General features: G+C 50.4%; 6 protein-coding genes across 6 annotated transcripts; 3 read left to right on the top strand and 3 right to left on the bottom strand.

Moving 5' to 3' along the window:
• Window positions 1–1,528: 1,528 nt before the first annotated feature.
• On the top strand, window positions 1,529–3,635 carry BDW70DRAFT_148187 (putative transcriptional regulator (Cti6); the record flags this gene model as incomplete). The annotated part of the gene is made up of 3 exons (XM_073738830.1): window positions 1,529–2,109; window positions 2,331–2,618; window positions 2,684–3,635. The coding sequence occupies 3 exons, from the start codon at window positions 1,529–1,531 to the stop codon at window positions 3,633–3,635; spliced, it is 1,821 nt and encodes a 606-aa protein (XP_073598578.1).
• Window positions 3,636–4,533: 898 nt separating this feature from the next.
• Window positions 4,534–6,051, top strand: BDW70DRAFT_130579 (uncharacterized protein). Its single transcript, XM_073735838.1, has one exon. The coding sequence runs from the start codon at window positions 4,693–4,695 to the stop codon at window positions 5,710–5,712; it is 1,020 nt and encodes a 339-aa protein (XP_073598577.1). The 5' UTR covers window positions 4,534–4,692; the 3' UTR covers window positions 5,713–6,051.
• Window positions 6,052–8,968: 2,917 nt separating this feature from the next.
• Window positions 8,969–13,270, bottom strand: BDW70DRAFT_120615 (uncharacterized protein). The gene is made up of 2 exons (XM_073734757.1): window positions 13,139–13,270; window positions 8,969–13,049 (listed from the first exon to the last, which is right to left on the bottom strand). The coding sequence occupies exons 1-2, from the start codon at window positions 13,172–13,174 to the stop codon at window positions 9,162–9,164; spliced, it is 3,924 nt and encodes a 1,307-aa protein (XP_073598576.1). The 5' UTR covers window positions 13,175–13,270; the 3' UTR covers window positions 8,969–9,161.
• A 1,033-nt stretch (window positions 13,271–14,303) lies between these two features.
• Window positions 14,304–16,143, bottom strand: BDW70DRAFT_171877 (DHHC family palmitoyltransferase; the record flags this gene model as incomplete). Its single annotated transcript, XM_073743345.1, has 5 exons — window positions 14,304–15,133; window positions 15,171–15,175; window positions 15,314–15,437; window positions 15,487–15,982; window positions 16,032–16,143. 5 exons carry the CDS (start codon window positions 16,141–16,143, stop codon window positions 14,485–14,487), a joined length of 1,386 nt encoding a protein of 461 aa, XP_073598575.1. The 3' UTR covers window positions 14,304–14,484.
• A 108-nt stretch (window positions 16,144–16,251) lies between these two features.
• BDW70DRAFT_130570 (uncharacterized protein) lies at window positions 16,252–17,005 on the bottom strand. The gene has a single exon (XM_073735837.1). The coding sequence runs from the start codon at window positions 16,576–16,578 to the stop codon at window positions 16,417–16,419; it is 162 nt and encodes a 53-aa protein (XP_073598574.1). The 5' UTR covers window positions 16,579–17,005; the 3' UTR covers window positions 16,252–16,416.
• A 626-nt stretch (window positions 17,006–17,631) lies between these two features.
• BDW70DRAFT_120598 (uncharacterized protein) lies at window positions 17,632–18,434 on the top strand. Its single transcript, XM_073734756.1, has 3 exons — window positions 17,632–17,637; window positions 17,690–18,324; window positions 18,380–18,434. The coding sequence occupies exon 2, from the start codon at window positions 17,817–17,819 to the stop codon at window positions 18,309–18,311; it is 495 nt and encodes a 164-aa protein (XP_073598573.1). The 5' UTR covers window positions 17,632–17,637; window positions 17,690–17,816; the 3' UTR covers window positions 18,312–18,324; window positions 18,380–18,434.
• The last annotated feature ends 1,243 nt before the right edge of the window (window positions 18,435–19,677 follow it).

Here is a 19,677-nt window from a genome sequence, read left to right as displayed (position 1 = left end):
AATAATCAATAACTGGAATGATCTGAGAATTCTTTACAGAGTACGGACTGAATAATCTGTTATCTGATTCCTTACAAATCCCCCAGAAGCGAAGCTGTCAGCCTCAGGCAGCGAGGCATCGATTGCTCTAGGGCAATCCGTCCTCTACACCTACAATAGTACCTACTTCAACTCGCATATAATTCTGCAGATATCAATATATTTCAAGGTGCATGATATATTTGCTGCTCTACATCATATACGGCTAATATTAGGAGCAAGGCGTCATTACTATTTCCGTACTTACCTATAGGGCCTCGATTCCCTCCCACAGTGGTGACCGCGGCATAGCACCGGAACATTTGTTCAATATTGCCCAGTACCGTTCCTAAGGCTGCTACTCAAGGTACGGCCGTGACCGAATTGCAACCGTTCGCATACAACCATGAAACCCAGATGTACACCATTCTTAAAGCCATGCTCCAATTCGACTTGAATAAGTCTGCCGGGTTTCTCCGTACGATGCAATGTAGGTCATTTCAGGCTATGCACTGGCTTGGTTCCTTGTGTGAATTCATGCTTCCTCGTAGTACCTCAAGCCGAGACTTGGGAACGGTGACGTCCATCGCTGCCCGTTGAATGTGAGCCCCAGCTCAGACTCCACGGTACGTCGCAAATTAACCATCAGGGTCGGAAGGTTCTCGGGGAGTATAATGCAGAATATTAAGCTGGATCGAACATCGCACTGTAGATTGGGCTGTGTGACTCAGGCTGCTCTCCTAGTAGCTCGTGGGCCGAAAGTGACGGGCAAAGGATTTGATGGCACCAACTTGGAGCCTTGAAAGCCAATGCAGAGGAGTCGGATAAAGATTGCGAAGCGAAAAACGATATTCGTCATTAAAGACGAAGAAGTGATACTGGTAGCAGATGAACTCCTACGGTGCGTAAGCGGAATTCTCACGCAAAATGGGGAGTAGTAGCGCCGCCACTTGCAAAACGATTCTCGAACTTCTTCTCCTCTTGCAGGTCAAGAGCTATAGCTTTTCGTTCTCAGTGTGTCAGGCAGTTAGTGTGTGCGTTCTTTGGACGGAATCGATGGAGACGGGCGAAGGTGAGGAGAGCGGGGAAAGTCAAGGCGGACCAAGACTGGAAAGAGCGATTTCCCTCCGTCTGCTCTCGTCCTTTCCGTCTCTGCCCTCTTCGCCTTTCTGTCTTCTGACCCCTCTTCCTGATTTTTTGCTTACTATGTAGTCCTCTGGCCATAGTATGAGCTCTATCTGCATCTGTTTGTCATTTATGTTTCAATTGCTCTCCCTATCTTGCCGCTTCTCTTACCCTGCTTCGCCTTTTTCCGTCTGCACGAGTCGCTCGAGAACCCAGCTCTCAATCATCTGCGACGACTTGCCTCCGGGCACGTCCTGCCTGCTACATCCGCTGTTTGGCAGAGTCTATAATTTATCTCTCTACCGTCTGACGTTCACAGCTTTCCTATACCAGCTTCTGCACTTTTTATCCTTACTCTTCCGCGTAAAGCCACTCCTCCACCACAATGAGCCCCCGTCGGTCCTCTCGTGCCCGTACCTCACAGCCCTCGCCAGCGATTCAACATACGAATTCTTCCAGTTCTTCAGCCTCCATGACTCGAGAAAGAAGCACGAGATCGAATCACAAAAATCCCTCTCCACGCTCGCAGTCCGATGACGATGCCGACAAAGGCGATTTTCGCGAGACGCGCCAACGCCAACGCGCGAGAGGAGACGAAGAAAATGACGTACACTCCAAAATTGGGGATGGTGAGGACGATGATGTCGATGAGGAGGATGAGGAAGAAATCACTAGGTGCCTCTGCGGACAGCAGGATTATCCTGGGCTTCCACCCTCTCGGCGCGAGGCTCTCAGTCGCAATGGGGCGCAGAGTGGGATCAAGGATGAGAATCCTTTAGATTCGTCTCTGGACTCATCAGACCTGATGTCAGATGATATCGGCAGCATGTTCATCCAATGTGATTCATGCAAGGTCTGGCAGCATGGTGGCTGTGTGGGGATTATGGATGAGGCTATGAGCCCTGATGAGTATTTTTGTGAAGAGTGTCGAAAAGACCTACATAGGATCAAAAGTGAGACAAACGGGTAAGTCCTACTTATTTTCCTCTCAAATTAGTCCTGTTGCACTTGAAAAATTCAGCCCATCGTCGCAAGCTTTGATAATATTACGCGCCGACCCGAAATTCGTTTAAGCTATCCGTCCTCTCGCGTTATCAACTTCGTTGCCCCTCCGAACCCTTTTCTTCGCAAACACAGTTTCTTCTGTGAAATTTGAAGATGAAGTTCTTGCGCTTACGATCAGGCAGATCACACTCTTCTCAGTATCTTCCCGTTGCACCCGCTCCATCCTCTACGGTATCCTCCCGAGACTCTTCCCGAGATAATGCAAAACGTGCGAAGGATCAGAAGTCTAGGCAGTCTGACCCATTTCCCAATCCGAAGCGTAGGTCTACTATGAACAGCCGTGATGCGGCGTATGATGAGGAGGAACAGTTGCGACGGGCCATAGAAGAAAGCAAGGAAGATAACAAGACTACCGACGGAGAGGAGAGTACTACTCGGAGACCCAAACGAAGCCGCAGCGATAGTGACGCGTATGTTTGGCCTGGTTCTTGTGCGTTAGGGATCTGAAAGCCTTTGCTGACATCAACATACGCAGGCATCGACAACTCGCGAAACGACCACGGACGCGTTCGCCTTCTCCTACTTTTAATCAGAAGCAAAGTAACCCGGCATCACCAGCTTTGTCAGACGACGAGTCCAAATCGAGACCAATTATCAATGGCAATAGAAAGCCGAGAGCCACGTCCCGAGGACAGCGTGAAAAGGACGCCAAGGAGCTGGACGATCCTGAGGTAGAACAGCCGGAACAAGCGGGTCGAAGGAAAGGGAGGAGTGATCGGCGAAAAGGCGAAGGTGAGATTCAGGGCGATGCGATTCAGAAAATCCCAACTAACAGTATCCAAGGAGCCGAATCAGATCACGAAATAGTAGAGTCTCCAGTCAAAATGACGGCCATTGAACCCGAAATCCCACCGCGAAGCCCAGAAACCTCGGCTCCGGTTCCGGAAACTGCCCCTTCACGTCCATCTACACGCAAATCCGGCCGGCCACCTGCGCGACGTGGGCGCGTAGGCCGCAATCAATACACACGAGATCGAGACCTGAACGGGACTGGAACGGATTCAAATACAGGAAACTCTCCGCGCCGCGGGCAATCACTTGATGCTGGTGGGGACTCCCCGCGAATTGGCTCTCTCAGTACGCCAGTAAATGGCACAGATACAGGGAAACCAAGCCGGCCCCGCTACGTCCATCAGCGAACAACCATGAATGAAATGAAGAGACGGGTAGCAGCTATATTGGAGTTCATATCACGTATGCAAGTCGAGATGGCCGTCGCCGGCGAAAGCACAACTCCGCCTGAACGATCCAACGGTTTCGACGCGCAACGAACAGAAAACGTGTCAAAGACCGCCGGCGAAGGATCTTCGGATAGTGTGCCCACAGAGAAAGACTTCAAAGATCTCAGCAGCGTTGAGATGATGGATGTGCTCACCCGTCATCTCCTCAAATGGCAGCAAGAATATGGGAAGTTCGGCGAAAGGTGACCAATTTCACCCACATTACACGACGCGCCTTTGACATCCATAACTCCACATTACTCTGCCCCACTCTGCATAATCGTGACTATGAAACCATCCATGCCTACGATACCCCACCCTACCTACGTCACTCATCCATCTCATCCACTATACCGCTCAACGGCAGACATGTACAATATGCTACGGCTTTGGCTTTGCGTTACTTCCAGCACAAGCACCATATAACACTTACACAGGACATCGGGTTTGGCGTTTATCTTTTTCTTCTTCCAAGTATGGTGGTCGCTCCGTTTCGTTCGATTCCATTGCTATTCTATCTTACCTATACTCCTAGGTCAGGTGTTTTTGTATTTTCCATTTCTTCTCTTCTCCCTACCCTTTATATTATTTGAACATGATTGATTGATTGATTGGTTTCATTAATCGCCTCGACTCGACCAGACATGACACGGCACGGCGAGGCGCCGTTTCGTGTCTTTGGCTAGATGATTCGTTGGAGCTCGCGCGCTTGTCTGTTTACTGTCTGTGCTCCATTACATGCCATGTCTTCTTTTGGGATACTTAGCTACAGTCATTTATTGATCCATCTACGGAGTATGGAAATATGCTTATATCCAGTTCAATTTACCATTATTCTTACTATATTCCGGACTTAGGGGTGCTGAGGATGTAAGAAATAGGTATTACGAGCAGATAGCCTTTTATCAGTGAATGGCTTCAGGTTAGACGGTGCCACGCTGTTGCTCTAATACTTGAGTACAGAGATAGAATATACGACCGGCATCGGGCTAAGTTGTATGTCTCGATCAAGTGCAAGTTTTCGGCCCATACGGCGCAGAGCAGTGCGATCTGAAGTGCAGGCCCTACATGCAGCCTTATCAAAGTAAAATGAATATAGTTCAAGCAGAAAAACAATCTACACTTCATTACGTTTGCTACATACAAGAAGAAGCCCATGATACAAGTATAAAGTTCCAACGTTTTCCAAACAGGGCATTCCATCATTGCATAATATATAATTTCCAACAGATACACAGCTTGCTTTAGGTCCTTCAAGTCATCAATGATCGTACTCGTGAGAACAAAAGAAAATCAACCAAACAAACAAATGCGAGTGACTTCATTGCTGACGCCGCCCCGTCATATAAGCAGACTAGGTCGTTTTTGGAGAACCCCTGTAGACAGCTTACAAACGGGAAGAGTGGATGATCTTATAGTCAACAACGAGCTCACGGCCACCGTCGTTAATAACCAGAGCGCGGACGGAGCCACGGCCCTCGTGGAAGGCGTCTTTGATGCGCTGGTAAAGGTTGCCCTGAGGAATCACGGGGATACCGCTCTTGACGTCGCCGGACTCAGTGAGAGCGACAAGGGTGCCGTCCTGAATGTCAAGGATGCGGTATGTCTTGTAGACCGGGCCGAGCATGGTCTGAACCACCACCGAGGGCTTAGGGTTAGAGACGAAGCTAGACTCCTCGTGGAGTTCGCGAGTGAAGAGGTCAACACCAGTGTAGCGGCGCTGGTCAGTCATAGGGGAGCTGGAGATGCGGATGACCTGGCAAGGACGGCCCTGGAGGACAAGAATGTCGCCGACGCGGATAAAGTGGGTAGGGATGGGAACCGTCTCGGAGGTAGTAGCAGCAGCGCCGCGGGGCTCAACGATACGGACATTCTCCTTGACACCGTCACGGTAACGAACTGGGCCCCGTTCGTCAGTGACAATTACTTCTTCGCGGTGGTGGTCATGGTGATCATGGTGGTGGTGATGGAAGGGGTGCGTGATGCGGTCGACAGCGCGTTCCACACCACGACGGAAGGAGTGGTAGTTACCGTCGTCGTCGTAGTAACCCATCTTGCGAGCGTTGGGATGATCTACTACTGTAGTGGTCTTGAAAACCTTGACCTTGTTGCTAGTAGGAGCCGGGTTCTTGACACTCTCTACACTGACCTGACGGTTGGTGTAAGACTTCCCGCTAGGAATGTCGAGGGTTTGAGCCTTGTATTCGCGATCGTAACTGACGACGTTAGGCCCAGAAAAGCGGCTAGAGACGTCAGAGGTGTGCTGGCGAGGACCTTCGAGTGACTCTACAGGAGCTTGGGAGCGGCTGTAGGAGGACTGAACGTCGTAGGTTGGCTGGTAACGACGGCGGTACTCGTGCTCAGTTCTGTCGAGCTGGCTCTCAAGAGTCTTATCGTAGGTTTGTTGCTTCTCTTGGTAGTAGTCCTGGTAGAGGGACGCAGAAGCAGGAGCAGGAGCGGATTGTTCGCGATAGCTATGGATTGCAAGTTAGAAGACGAAAGGGTGAAAGCAAAGTGAAGTGAAATAAGGCAAGGCAAGGTGAGGTGAGGTGAGGTGAGGTAGGGTGGGTAGGGTAAGGTCAGGCAAGGTCAAGTGAAGTAAACAAAGAGACACGAGGGAAGAAGACGCGGTGGCAGGGAGCAGGGCATGATTGGATTGTTTTTATTTGGGGCTGGGACAATCGGATTTTGTTTTGATTTTGGAGCCACGTAAACTAGCCGAGGGACTAGACAGCTCTAGCCCCCAGCCACGCAGTCCCCAGTGGTCAGAGCTAGGACCTGGGGTGACACCGCTTGTTGTGCTCTCCACTTGGGCGGTCTCATTGGGGTAAACAATAAACAAATGGCAAAAGCAAAGAGTACCCAACATACCGTTCACGAGCGAGTTCTACCTGGGGATAGCGGTTTTCCTGCACACGTTCGTCGACAACGGTCCAGTTGTCACCTCGGCGATCAGAACGACGTTCGACGTGAAGATCGACTTCTTCCTTTCCGTAGACTTTTGGGTCGGGGAGAGGGGCAGAGGTTCGAGTATCTTCCCGTTCGACGTGCGAAGTGCTAACGAGGTTGACTTCTCCCTCTACTCTCTCGGTGGCAAGAGTAGTCTCAGGAACAGCGTCACTCCGGTACGACGACGGGAAGACACTGAAGGGGATGGGGACGCGGGCGTCAAAGTCCAGGTTGGCTGTCCTTTGAGCGTCTTTTCTCGAATCTCTCCCGAACTGTTAAAAATAACAACTCGGAAGATGAGACAAGAAAAGACTTTTCACGGGGAAGTCTTTCTCGTAGAGAAAAGGTAGTGCAAGATAGATCTGGCGAGAGATCTATGCCTGACTGAAGATGCGGAGAATTCCTGGGGTAGGAATTTGAGGATAAGGTTAAAGCTGGGAATGTAAGATTGATGGAATGGAAGATGAAGATGGGAAGAAGAAGAGAAGAGAGAAGGGGATCGAAGGTGAGGTGGTGGCCTTTATCTGCGGGCGTTGTTGTTACGCGTTTGTTTACCGCGCCTTTCCTGATCCGTCCAGCCTCTTCTTTTCTTCCTCTCAACTACAACACTCTACGGTACACTACGGCTCGTCTTGATCCAGAAACAATGCCCCCTCATGATCAATTCAACACGGAAGTCTCGCTTAAAGAACATTGTCCTCTTCGATCGACTCAATTCAGTTCATACAAGATGGCATGGCAATAATAATAGCTGCTGCACAAACACATGTCCACCGTCTCCGTCAGCCGCTTCTGCAGCAAGACTAGAACCGCACCCCCCGTTCAATGAGAGTCCCAGAATCAGCACTCAAGAGCAGCGAAGCGCACGCCTTATCACATGCGGCAGTAGAAGCACCGAGATGCAGATACACCAAACCGTCCCCCAATGAGCGACCTCGATTGCGCCATCACACAGCTCTCTTCCCAGCCACTTCATACATCACCATGGCAACAGGTTCCAGCTCGCGGGTCTAATCGGGACTTTCTAGCGCTAGCTCCGCTGAGCTTCGGCACGATCTACAAGGACGAATAATGGCGCTGCTCCAAAAATATCAGGCTTGGGTCGAGCCCAACCTCGCCGATTCCATTCCCACACCCTTCGTTGACAGTATCACGGACGCGCGAACTCGCTGTTCGAGACTCATCAGATCACGGGCCTGATTTGCATGCGCCCAGCCCCGTGGTCTGTTGCCATTGGCGATGTTTTTGGAGTCGGACAGCTTTCCTTCGCCCCGCCATCGCGGCTCCACAGTAAGAAAGCATGGTCTCTGAGCGAGTCTGAGCGTGGCCGAATATTGATAGCTCACGATTCGGTTCTCACCTGCGCTGGATCTTGTCCAGCCTTCTATTTTTCGCTATAGGGATTGGGTGAGCCTGGATCGCTGGATTGATGTTACAGTAGCCGGAGGCCAGCGGACCGAGATTTGGAACAGGAACTGTGGCTGGCTCACTTGGCTGGGGTGCCGTGTGGGTCGATCCCATCCATCGATCGCAGTGGAGGTTGATTCCGTCCCGAGGTTGTTGCGCTGCCAACCGCCCCAAGCCTCCAGGCTCTAGCTCACGTCACTAAGGACCGCCCATATGCCATCAACAATGGCGCAAGAAATGGGACTATTTACTGAGCTTCTCAACCTAAGTACTCAAGCTAAGGCTGTACGCAATACGCGAATATATGGACGATCTCGAGATATATTCTATTATCACAGGTTGAAGATAATAGGTCTACCGCCGAGTATGCCCGTGCATCTTTTGAGTAGTTGATGCCAAAATTTACCACAAAACAATAACATCATTCTCGCCCTGCCGCTGGAACTCAAAAGTGTGTGAATTTTCAATCTCATAGGTGCAAAATTATAAACGACAATGTTAGGCTGCTATCAACTATCGTCGACAGAAACTCTCCATAATTTACTCATACTCAGGGCAACAGTAGCCACATCTCAGACTACAGACAAGGTATGAGTGCCGTCCGTCCCCGCCGGGTTCTGTCGTGTCGTCGAAGCAGATTGAAAGTTGCACATTCACCGGAACCAGCATGGGCTATTAACAATATAGCGCTCTTCCCCAAGAACAATATCACTCATTCTGTCGAGACTCAAGAGCTTCGTCTTACACGCCACCGGACTCACTGTACTCCGGATAGAGTATAGCATAGTTAAATCCTCCGAACTCATTCCATTGGGAACTGACTGTATTCAGCCATGTACCGTATACCCTACCTACGCCAACTCCGCATTTCTCATCCCTTATTAAGAATAGGTGAAGTGGTACAGTATGGTGATGATACAATAAAAAAGTGCATTAAAGCGCGGCGCCCCATAAATTCCATTTCCAGAAGATCATTCTCATATATAACATAAATCGGCTCCTTTATGGGCACTTGGGTCACTCCGACTTCGCGAGCTGCCACAACCACAGGACCAAACGAGGGTATCAAAATGTTCGCGAAAAATAAAATTATATATAAAAAAATTCCGGTCGCACAATCTTTGCTGTCACGGACAGCTGTGGCGAGTAGATTCGCTTCTGCAAGTAGACATTGAGTAAGTCAGGTCACAGGCGATATCTGTGAAGTGATATGGTATGGTATAATATAGTGCAACAGATATTAAAACAGTATATCTGATTTGAAAAAGGAGAAAAACGGCGGTGGAGAAGAAAGTATAAACGTCAAAAGATATCAGAGCGTAGTATAAACGATTAGATCGTGGATGGCTGATAATGGCGCGGGTTGTTCAGTCATGATCACCTGCCAATGCCAAATGCTTTCTTCAAGCGTTGGAAACGCTTCTTGCGCCCAGACCCTTCAATGACCACATCCGAGGCACGATTGCTTTTTAAGACGGATTGATCGTGCTCCTGCAAAGGGGCAGACTCGGTTGTGGTGCCAAAAGACTGCTGTTGTGAGAAAGGTCTGTTACCGTTGACCGCACCTCCATTCGGCGTCTGAGCTTGTGCGGATTGTTGGGCACTCGAAGGTGATGAAACTGATCCGATGCCGGAGTCGACAGGGTCTGCTTGTTCAGAGCTGAGAGGCCAGGAATCAGAATGAGCTGCCTTGTGGAAAGACTTCTTGGTAAGCTTCGAAGAATTTGACACAACCTTAGGGCTGTCATTATCGACTTCCGCGTCTCGGCCCTGTGCTTGTGCGTGCTCTGGGGATATTCTATTCGAGAGCCCCTGGGATAGCTGTAGTTTTCCACGCTTCGGGACTGGTTTCGACTTTTTCATGCTCAAACGGTTGAGAATATTAGGCTTACGAGGTGATCCGCGGTTAAGCAATTCCTCCAGTTCCTCCTCCGTCATGCCACGAGATTTGGCCACTGCAGCCAGCGCAGGATCTCGGACAGTCGGAGACTGGGGTTTTGGTGCGGGGGCTTCTGCCGCTAAGCCTCGTGGTGCAGAGTTGGGTCGTCGTTCACCATCAGAGCTATCTTCTAGCTCAGTAGAGTCCCCGTCATAGGCGTCCTGCCGACGCGGGATACCACGAACAGGGCGCATGTCATAATCGCTCATACTTCTTGCTGACCGATGGCCCAGACGTGGTAGTCGTCGACTCTGGACGCCATCATCAGAGTCAGAGTCAGAATCCGGAAAGCGAGAAGCAAACGGCATGTTGGAACTTTTCGCAAGTTTTCCTTTCTGCGCCTTGCCCGCAGAAAAGAATGACGGCTTCTCCTTTCGCGAGGCATTGTTTCGCAAGGTCGTGCGCAAGGTGCCTGTTCCTAAGGCGGAGGGCATAGTAGAAGAATCAACATGAGCAGCTGACCTCGAAGGGGAAACAGGAGCCGAGCTTTCTTGCTGGCTTCCCCGTAGGGTCCGCTTCATTCCCATTCCGCCACTGCCAGCTCTTCGTGCTCGTTTGAAACTACTGGACGAGTCACTTCCGTTTGACAACTGTCGTCGGGGTATGTGGGCACCTCCGCTCACTTCCAGCTCCGCGGGGGCCTGGCTATTCACTTCATTCTGCACAATCGGCTTCAAGGCTTCGCGGGTTTGGCTCTGTTGTTGGACTTGCTGAGCTCTAGAACCATTGGCTTTCACCTGCTTTGAACGAGTGTTCACTTCTTGGGGGTTATCCTCTCGTACATTAGCAATGCTAAATACTTCAACCGGCACTGTTGTTGAGCGAGCGTTCTTTCTTTGAGCAAAAGCTGTCTCAGCTTCAGACTGCGCGGGAGGTGATGAGAGCGGAAGCGGTTCAATTAGACCGGGTGAACTATGAGCCGGGGCCGTTAAGTCTTCCCGGACAGGAGTCTGCACACGAGCGATCTGGCAGGTCTCCGGAACGTCCGTTGCATAGGGACTATGCTCAGCGCGATGTGTCTCATCCTGCAACGTTGTGACTGCGACTCCCGGCACCGAAGATGCCGTTTCGTAGTCAACAATAGCGTTGATAGATCCATAACCATCACCAGCCAAGTCCTCCTCCGCATCGCTGTAAATGCTCGAACTGGAGTCATCATCAGCTGAATCTCTTCTCTTTCCCATCAGCTGACTCGGCTCTTCGGTCTCTGCTTCAATAGATTGACGTGGGTACTCTTCTGGACTAATCCATTCTTCAAGGCTTGCTCTTCCCTTTTCTGGGTCTGGGGTCGCCGGTTGCAGTGTGATATCAGGCAATTTAAGGTGCTGTTCCTCGGAGAGGGGAAGATTTTGTTCAGATGGAACCTCCACCAATGGCGAGAGCTGCGTCTTATGGAAAAGTGTGGGCTCCATATCAAATTCACCAACCGGGGTAGCTTCCTTTTCCGCATCACCCTTTGCAGCTGTATCAGTAAGCACAGCGGGCAGCTTGTTACTAGTCCGTTCCTGCTTTGTTACTTTCGCTTCTGATGCACGAGAGACAATACTGTTGACGACATGGCCATTGATGAAATCATCGTCCGACTCCATATCTAAATCATCATCCACTTCCTGCTGAATGGCTGCCTCAAGTCGCGCACCATCTTTATTACCTCGAATACTGCCAAAGGACGGTAGAGCTGCGCGAGGTTTCAACACCCCATCAAACTCATCTTCGTCGGTAGAGCGCAAAGGTGAGGATTTCCTTTTGTGAAGATTGAACCAGCTTGGTTTCGACTTGGACTTTCCCGGAGGGGATTCGGGGACAACATCTTCTGGTGACGTTGGAGGGCTTGCAGCCACTCCCACAATTTCCGCCTCATCGTCAAAGCTAACCTTCACGGGTTTCCTGCGGTGGTTAGGTCTCACGCCGTCATCGGATGCCACAGACGTTGCATCTGAAATTTCGCTCAACGAGGGACCAGGACGTAGGATGCCTGAGAGCCTTCCATCGGGGGATAGAGAGCTGTTTCGGTTTTTCATGGCGGACTTAGCCGGAGAAAGAGACCGGGGAGGGGGTTGATGTAGTTGATCGCCCGGGAAACCCACCACAGTAAGTTGACTAGGGAAATGAGCCGATCTTGCTGGGCTACCTGGCTGGGCTAAGGCTGCCGGTTGGCGCTCACGGTCCAGTTCCGCGGCTGGTTTCGTCTGTGGTGGACTAACAGTTGGGGTCCGTACTACATTTTCATTCTCAGTGATAGGGGGCGTCAGGGGCCTTGGGGGTTCTTTCAAAGGCACCGCCAATGGCCCATTCTCCCTCTCCTTCAAAGGCGTTGGAATGGGTGATGATGGTTGTGCAGGCGACGGTCGGGAACGTTCTTTAACTGGACGATTCTCTGAAGTCGCGGACGTCCTCTTGACGGCGGGACGTGGTTTGACGTCGACTGATGCTGGACTCCGGCTCGGCGACCGTTCAATAGCTTGTTGCTGACGCGCCGGGCGAGAGGAACTTGGCGGCGTATTCGGCTCTTCATTCCAACCCACTGTCACGGCTTGGGCAGCTGCAAGCGCACTTGTTACGGGGCGAGAACTCCTCGCGGGGCTTCCAGGCGCAGCAGCATGTGTTTTGTTTTGGTGATACTGAGCGCTAGAACGCTGATTGAGTGAAGCGGCTGCGCTGGCAGCTGAGTCTTGGCGATCGTGAAATCCCGAAGGTATTGTCGGCGAATTGGTGCGAGAATTCATAGGGTAGGAGAAATTTATTGAATTCCTGCTTTCAGACCTCTGATGCAGCGGCGAACTCGGGCTGGCTTCCGAGCTAGCGACAGCTCGCGGGCTGTCAGGTACATTTGTGGGTGACGTGATATTCCGTCTTCCGTTGATTTGTCTTGTACGTGAAGTTGGAGGTAACGCACTCGGGCCCAGGCTGACAGACCGCCGAGGTTGGTTCTTCCTGCCCGAGAATTCCGGAGGTATTGATGGAAGAGGTGGCACAACGGCTGGTGTGGACATGGTCGAATAGCTTGAGGATGGGCGACCAGGGGACTGATCCCGGAATGTCCGCGCGCTCATAGAGGCTGAACTATTAGATCGTCGGAGGCCATTGCGACTGGATGGGCGGAGAGTGGCTGATCCAACTGGTTGCGATGAGAGGGACGACCGTCGCTGGAGCATCCGCTTGGTCTGGACATTCTCGATAGGCGTCGGGGTGGGTGTCAGACTGCGGAGAGCGGCGGCTGCGGCTGCGGATGAGAGGTTACTGGACGAAGGTTGCGACTGAATGAAGGCACGGGTAGCGGCCGATTGCGCATTCTGCGTGTTGGAAGTCGAAAGCTGGTGCTGATGCTGCGTAGGTTCGGTAAGCCGTTGCAAACAATTGAACTGGTCTCAACTGGGAAAGGGAAAATATAAAGGAACTGAATCGGACGACATACCCGATGTTGTGAGGCGCTCCTCCTTCTGCGGAACATGGCTCAGCGAGCGTCCGCTTGGAAGCGACGCGAAGATGCAGAATCAGCCTCTGGGATTGTCGATTGAGTCGCCCAGGTCGGGGGTTGGCAGACCGCGAGATCGACCGTTAAATGAATGGATTAGCGCAAAAAAAAGGCGGAGGGTCGGAGGCAGGCCGCAACGCGACAAGGCAGCGAGCGGAAGGGGGGAGGAATGAAGGAGGAGCCTGGAACGAAAAGAAAGATAATGATGATAGAGAGAACCGAAAAGATTAAAAGAAGAGAGAGAAAAGAAACTAGAGATACAAGACCAAGGAGCGAAAAGGGCGATCCTGATCGATGACGATGATTGCATGTCGTGGTGAGTTACAGTAAAGCAGCGAGGTTGAGGACTGCATGTTGGAGCTATTCCCGATCAAGGCGTTATGTCGTCATTATAGTCGTCAATATAGGAAGATCTACGCTTCACTCAGAACCGCTTCCCTTGGGGGTGTTCATTTCATTGCCTCCGATCTGAGATCGAGAGCTTGCTGCCTTGCATCATGCGGTTCAGGTTTTAATGTCATGAAGCTTCAGCGTTCTGACCTTGCGTCAAGCATTCGAGCCGCAATCGACCAAGCTAATTAGGGGTTCTTAGGGCTATTTTGACTATATATACTTTCCACCTACACTGTTCAATAACTCCGTATAATTATATAAGAAAAGCACTTCGTGTTCTGCACCAGTTTGAAGGAATTTCTAAATGCAGTTTAAACCAGTTTGTTCAATTGTCTTCATTCTAGTACATATCTGAATAATATGTTATCTTATGTGAAGTATAAAATCTCTGCCTTCAGAGACCGAAGAGAAGTCAGACAAGGGCGAAGAAGTGGAGCTCCACGACCAGCTTACAGACTGAAAGTCCTTTCTGCATTCCTCTTCCATTTTCATCCGAATCGACCCTTTAATGTTAAGGATGATTCAGTCGAGAAGCATGGGGAGACAGATGAACATTTACCGTCTCGTCGGCAGCAATTGAATGAGAATGCAGCAAGTATCTACCGTACGGCAATGAGGGTCCTTTAGCAGAAGTTTGTTGGAGTCAGAAATCTCCAGGCAAACTGATGAACTAAAGAAGACTTGATCAACTGGTATATTAGATAGGGAATAGGCCATTTAAAGTACGAGTCCATAAAAGGGAAAAGTAGGCGACACCAACATCCCCTAATAGCAGTCTATACCTAACCTCCAAGAAGAACAGCCAGCCAGCCAATAATCATTAAATTGATAAACGGAGGGGAAAAAAACTGACAATATCCACGAGCAATGCAAATGCCAGTCTAGAGATGCGGTCAGGTCGTTTCGGTCGTTGATGAATGCCGATGATGATGATGGTGATGGTGATGCTTTCTCCTTTTCTGTTTGAGTCTTGAACGTTGATCTGCGGGCGCACTTGGAGAGCTATTATGATTACTGTTTTTATGCTTTGTAGTGGTGGAGCCAGCTGCAGCATCTTTCAATTCCAGCCCTGCCTCCTTCTTTAACCGGGACACCACAGGTCCCATAACGAATTCACTTTCTGCGCTGCTGTGGTCTGCGCATGGACTGCGCTTGATGGGGAGGAGCCAATCGATTATGAAGTGGCCGAGCACCTGCTGGAGATTTTTGAGCGGGCTATCAAGTGCGAAGGGGTTTTCTCCAGGAAGGGTTTGGAGGATGGCGAAGATATGTTGTTCCGCGGAGGGATCTGCTGAGGGTACAGGTGGAGGAGAATAGGAATTGTCGCCTTCTCCTGCAGCAGGCTGAGTCGGCATTGCAGACAAAGGCGGTGGTATAGGTGGTAAGGGATATGTTATAGTGCGAAATGTTGGAGCCCAGCGTGTTCCGGGTTGAATTCGCGAAATCATATGGCTCGGAACGCGGATAGCCAGTGTCCATACGGCGGACCGTCGGTTGAGATTTTCAATCGTTGTCAGGTTGAAGGCGGCAAGTTGCAGAGAGCTAAGAGTCATTCCAAAAGTGAATAAGCCAAAGAAACCGCTCCTGTGGCTGTTAGTCTGAGGCTGGTTTTATCATTAAGCGATAGGTACGTACAGTCCAACTCCGATAGCCCAATGAGGGTTAACATCGCCAGTCTAGAGAGAATTAGCATATATTCCTTGATCCAGAAATCAAACTCACATCTTGTCTCAGCTCGGCAGTGTATATAGCACACACAATGAGGACTGTCATACAGAACAAAGCCGTGTAGAAGACGAACTGGATAAAGAACTTGAACGATGTTTCCGATACCACACCCCCGACCCTGCAAGCTGTCAGTCACACCGTCGTCAACAGCGGCGTGGAGGACTCACCAGGGACAAAAGTGGTCCATTTTCCGCACGCACCGGTCCACCTCTCGGCAGTGATGGGTCCTGTCCGGCTTATAGTGACAGCATTTCGAGCAGTATATAGGTCTCCCATCCGGCTGGCACACAAAGACGTCTTTTTTGTAGAAGTACTCTAACCCAGCGGTATCCCATGGGAGCACCAGAGGTCCGGCATTATAATCCAGTGCCCTTTCCACATCGCCGGCAGGTTTGTCCGATACTTCATCCGACTTCGACTTCCGATGCCCATGCCCCTTTCTCCTCCCGGAACGGGACTTCGACTGCTTCGCAGGCGTGGATTGTTGGTCCGCGGCTTGGGATCGAGGGAGGAGATCCGGATTATATACAACGCTGTACAATAGCCGAAGGTAGGTTATTATCACGAATAGCAAGAGAATATAGAATACGACAATTATCGCGGCGCCGGCGCCAACGCGGCTGGGACGGTTGTACTTCGGAAGCGGGTCGATCAGGTAGTCAACTGCAGAACGTTAGTGCTTAATGTCTATTGCAAAAAGCGGCAAACTCACTGCATAGCGGCTTGGTAATCACGTAGCAGGAGTAGATGATTATTCCAAAGAGAACCACTGGAATGACGCGGGCAACGGCAAGATTGATGCGCCGGTCAGGTTGCCCAGCCATTTCACGTTACTGACGGACGCCGCAGGTGAAGCGGCTCCGCATTAGGAATTACAATATGAGGGTAGTATGTTATATATGCATAAAAACCATGATCGGACCGCGATAAACCTGACTGCAAAGCAGGGGCTGCTGACGTCGCAGCGCAAGCTGAGATACTTGGCTACAGCTGCAAACGATACAAACAATGCAAATTAACACGTGATCATAGCCAGAGTTACCCAGCCCACAGGCCACGGTTCGTCCCGTCTCCTCCAAGCTTCCAGCGGAACCGGTTCATAGAACAATGTCCCAAAGCTTAAAAATCAATGCGATGCGACAGCCCTGAGACAATGTGACAGTGTGCCATGGGGATAGATTATCTCGACACTTGCGAGATCTCACGATGCCTGGAAATGCTTCAGAAAGGACTGGCACTCGGGATCCCCGCGGAAACATATCAGTCGCCGAGCTAGCTTGCAGCTTCGTGATATCGTCACTTCATAGAGAAGCATCTACCTAACCGAAGACGAGCCCCACCGACAAATAGGCATGAAAATTTCTGCCTCAATCCAGTCAATCCATTCAATCCGGGCGTTGCAATCGGTGTAGAAGCGCCACGAGTCTTGTCTCGTTTCTGGGCGGAGGGCAAACCTGGGCGTGCCCGCCGTTGATGACGGAGTCGGATTATGTTCTGAAACCGCGCGCAAACCCGGGCGACGGGCTATATGAACGTTTGTTAACGCCAGTCTAAGCAAAAGCACCCAAGTAGGCGCGGGCGCAACATGGGTATCCGAGCAGTTGGTAGCTGGAACTCGTGCATCCTGGGCCCCTGCACTGATCTCCGTTGGCGCACGTCTTTAATGCGTAGCACAAGGTGCCGAACAAACACTGACTGCCAGATTAAAAAAAAGGAAATTCCAGATTTTTAAGAACAGAAGTCAATGTAATTTTCGATGTCCTAGGCAGAGACGGTTGGTGCCTGCTGACCTGAGGTTGAAGCGGAGTATGACACTGTCTGGCCTTGCCAATTAGCGCCCACGCCCCGTAAACAGCCTGAAAAAGGTGATCGGGGAGACTGAGTGAGAAATAATTATTATTTACGATTATTTGCAAGAATAGCAATTAGATAGTACTAGATCCACTACCGTCCATCTTTCAGCAGGGCAGGGCACGGAAGTGGATCCGAGGGCTGTTCACGCCTTAGAGCTTAGTGAGCACGGAGCCGTGTGCCTGCCTACACCTTAGGCAACCTTGCCAGAAGGGAACAATAGCAGACCAAAACAACCAACGGCTCTGGCTCGATCTGACGGTGACACGATCGAGGGCACCGAAATTGCACTACGCGTTTCTCAGCTGCCAGAGACACAGCACACATACCACCCCGTTCTGTTTGGGGCCAGCAAGCGGAGCCCGCCCTTGGAGGGCCAGGCCGGGCAAAGCGGGCGTACTGAACAAAGCCTCGTCTCTGCCTTTTGGCCAGCCAACGTGATCAGAGGCTGACTCACTGACAATAGAGTAATCTGCTAGCTGCAAATCTGCTAAAGCGTCATTTACTGATTTTCCATAGAGCACGAATCAGGCTCCGCCCTTTAGCTCGGTCCTCGATCTAAGTAGAGGATCGATGCTGTCACTGCAGAGGATGCCTCGGGGGCCCTATCCACATTGTGGCTCAGGCATAGCCCGTTTGGGGCGTGATGCCTGGCTGGGGTCTGCCTGGACGAGAGCTATGTGATTCACATTTCAAGTTAAATACTCTCCCTTCCCTCGTCTCGTCGCTTCTCATCAACTTGCACTTCACGCTTCGCCAGCATCTTCTCTTGATCAGTCGATCAACCAAAAAAACAGTTTCGCTCTCAGCCAACTTTACCACTCTGTCTCCCTCTTTGAGTCAAAGCCTATCTCGCCGCATCAAGATGCCCTCATACCTCGCTCCATCTCAGATCCCGGAGGCTTACCGTCCTCTGTCTGCTCTCTCTGGCTCTTTTGACATGGAGACCTCGCCGGCTCTGCACTACACCCGCTCTCACCGCGGCCACGGTATCAGCCAATTCCAACGACCCAACTATTTCAGCAGCTCCAGCCTGTACATCTGCTGCAAGTGCAACGACGGCCCCAAAGTATACACGCACAATGTCCAGTGTGTGATGTGCCATCATATCGCCTGCGATCTATGCACTCACGTCAAATGAGCGAACAACTGAGGTGAGAGGACGACACCAGTGAAGCAATCGCCGAGTTTTGGACTAACGATCTGCAGGTTTACGACTCGTCTACGTCCAATTGATTGACGCTGGGTTTTGGTTTTTGGTTTTTGGAGCGACAGTGATACGACACAGCATGGCATACAGTACAGCGGAATCAGACGTTTTGGGATAACATATCAATTTAGACTTGGGCATTGGTTTGGGCTTACACATACACAGGATTGACTCTTGGATCTGTTGGTTTCGATTTTCGTTTGGGACATTATGAGCGAGCTGGCCTCGATGGAATGAATTCTATGAGATAATTGTGCAGCATGAGAGTGCGGCGTTGGGAGTTTACTTGCTTCCAATTGTTTCCTACTCAAACTCAATTTGATAATTGCTTTTCGTTTTTCTTTTTTTTTCCCTTTTTTTTCTTATCGAGATTAGAAATTTGTGAATCAACTATTTTTATCTGACGAGCTTGATGATTGTGGTTGGTAAGGTTCCTGCAGTCATGGCCGAGCTTCTCGCGGTCCAGCTTACCCAAGACAGTTGATTACACGAGACTAGCTACGGCATCATCAGATATTATGACCAACCTATTATTATTGACATTATTGATCATTGCGCGGAAGCAAGGGAAACCGAGAATTCCAAGTCCACGAACTGTAGTGTAGTCTAGTCCTTCAGCCGCATCTAAACCCTGCACAGTCCAGCGACAAACAAGGTAGTAGTGCGAGCGCAGTTAGTGCAGTGCGCAGCCTCGGCCCCTCTGCCCACCGACACCTCAGGGTTCGCGAGAGACGCGCCCAGCGACATGAACTAGCCTCAGGCTAATAGCCAGTTCGAGCCTTAGAAGTCAGCAGTTTCAGCTTCAATGTGCTGCTTGCAATGCACTACTCTTACACTACAGGTGGAATACCGGAATACTTGATACTAAAGTGGGGCACATCGACCCCACAAGGGCCCCCAACACCGCCGGTTCGCTATAGAAACGGCTGCAGGACATTAGGCAAAGGGCGGTGTTTGAGCCTCGCCTGGCGGTTTGCGGCCTTGTGGGGGTTGTTCAGCTCCGACTTTCTTCATCCGCCCTGTCAACTCAATTCATGCACGACTTACGAGTTTCATTTGGCTTGAGCGACGGACGATGACACAGAACTATGTCATTCATGCGTCTTGCTTGACTCATCCTGCTTAGGTTGTTTCCCGAGGCTGTGTAGTGTCATTTGTCGTTACTACCAGTCCATTGGAGAGGATTTAAGAGCTGTTTTTTAGCTTTTTTTTTTTTTTTTTTTTTTTTTTTTTTTTTTTTTTTTTTTTTTTTTTTTTTTTTTTTTTTTTTTTTTTTTTTTTTTTTTTTTTTTTTTTT

This window comes from Aspergillus foveolatus (assembly GCF_047715535.1).
Source record: "Aspergillus foveolatus strain CBS 279.81 unplaced genomic scaffold BDW70scaffold_9, whole genome shotgun sequence".
NCBI classification, from domain to species: domain Eukaryota; kingdom Fungi; phylum Ascomycota; class Eurotiomycetes; order Eurotiales; family Aspergillaceae; genus Aspergillus; species Aspergillus foveolatus.
This window is presented reverse-complemented; position numbering and strand designations above follow the sequence as displayed.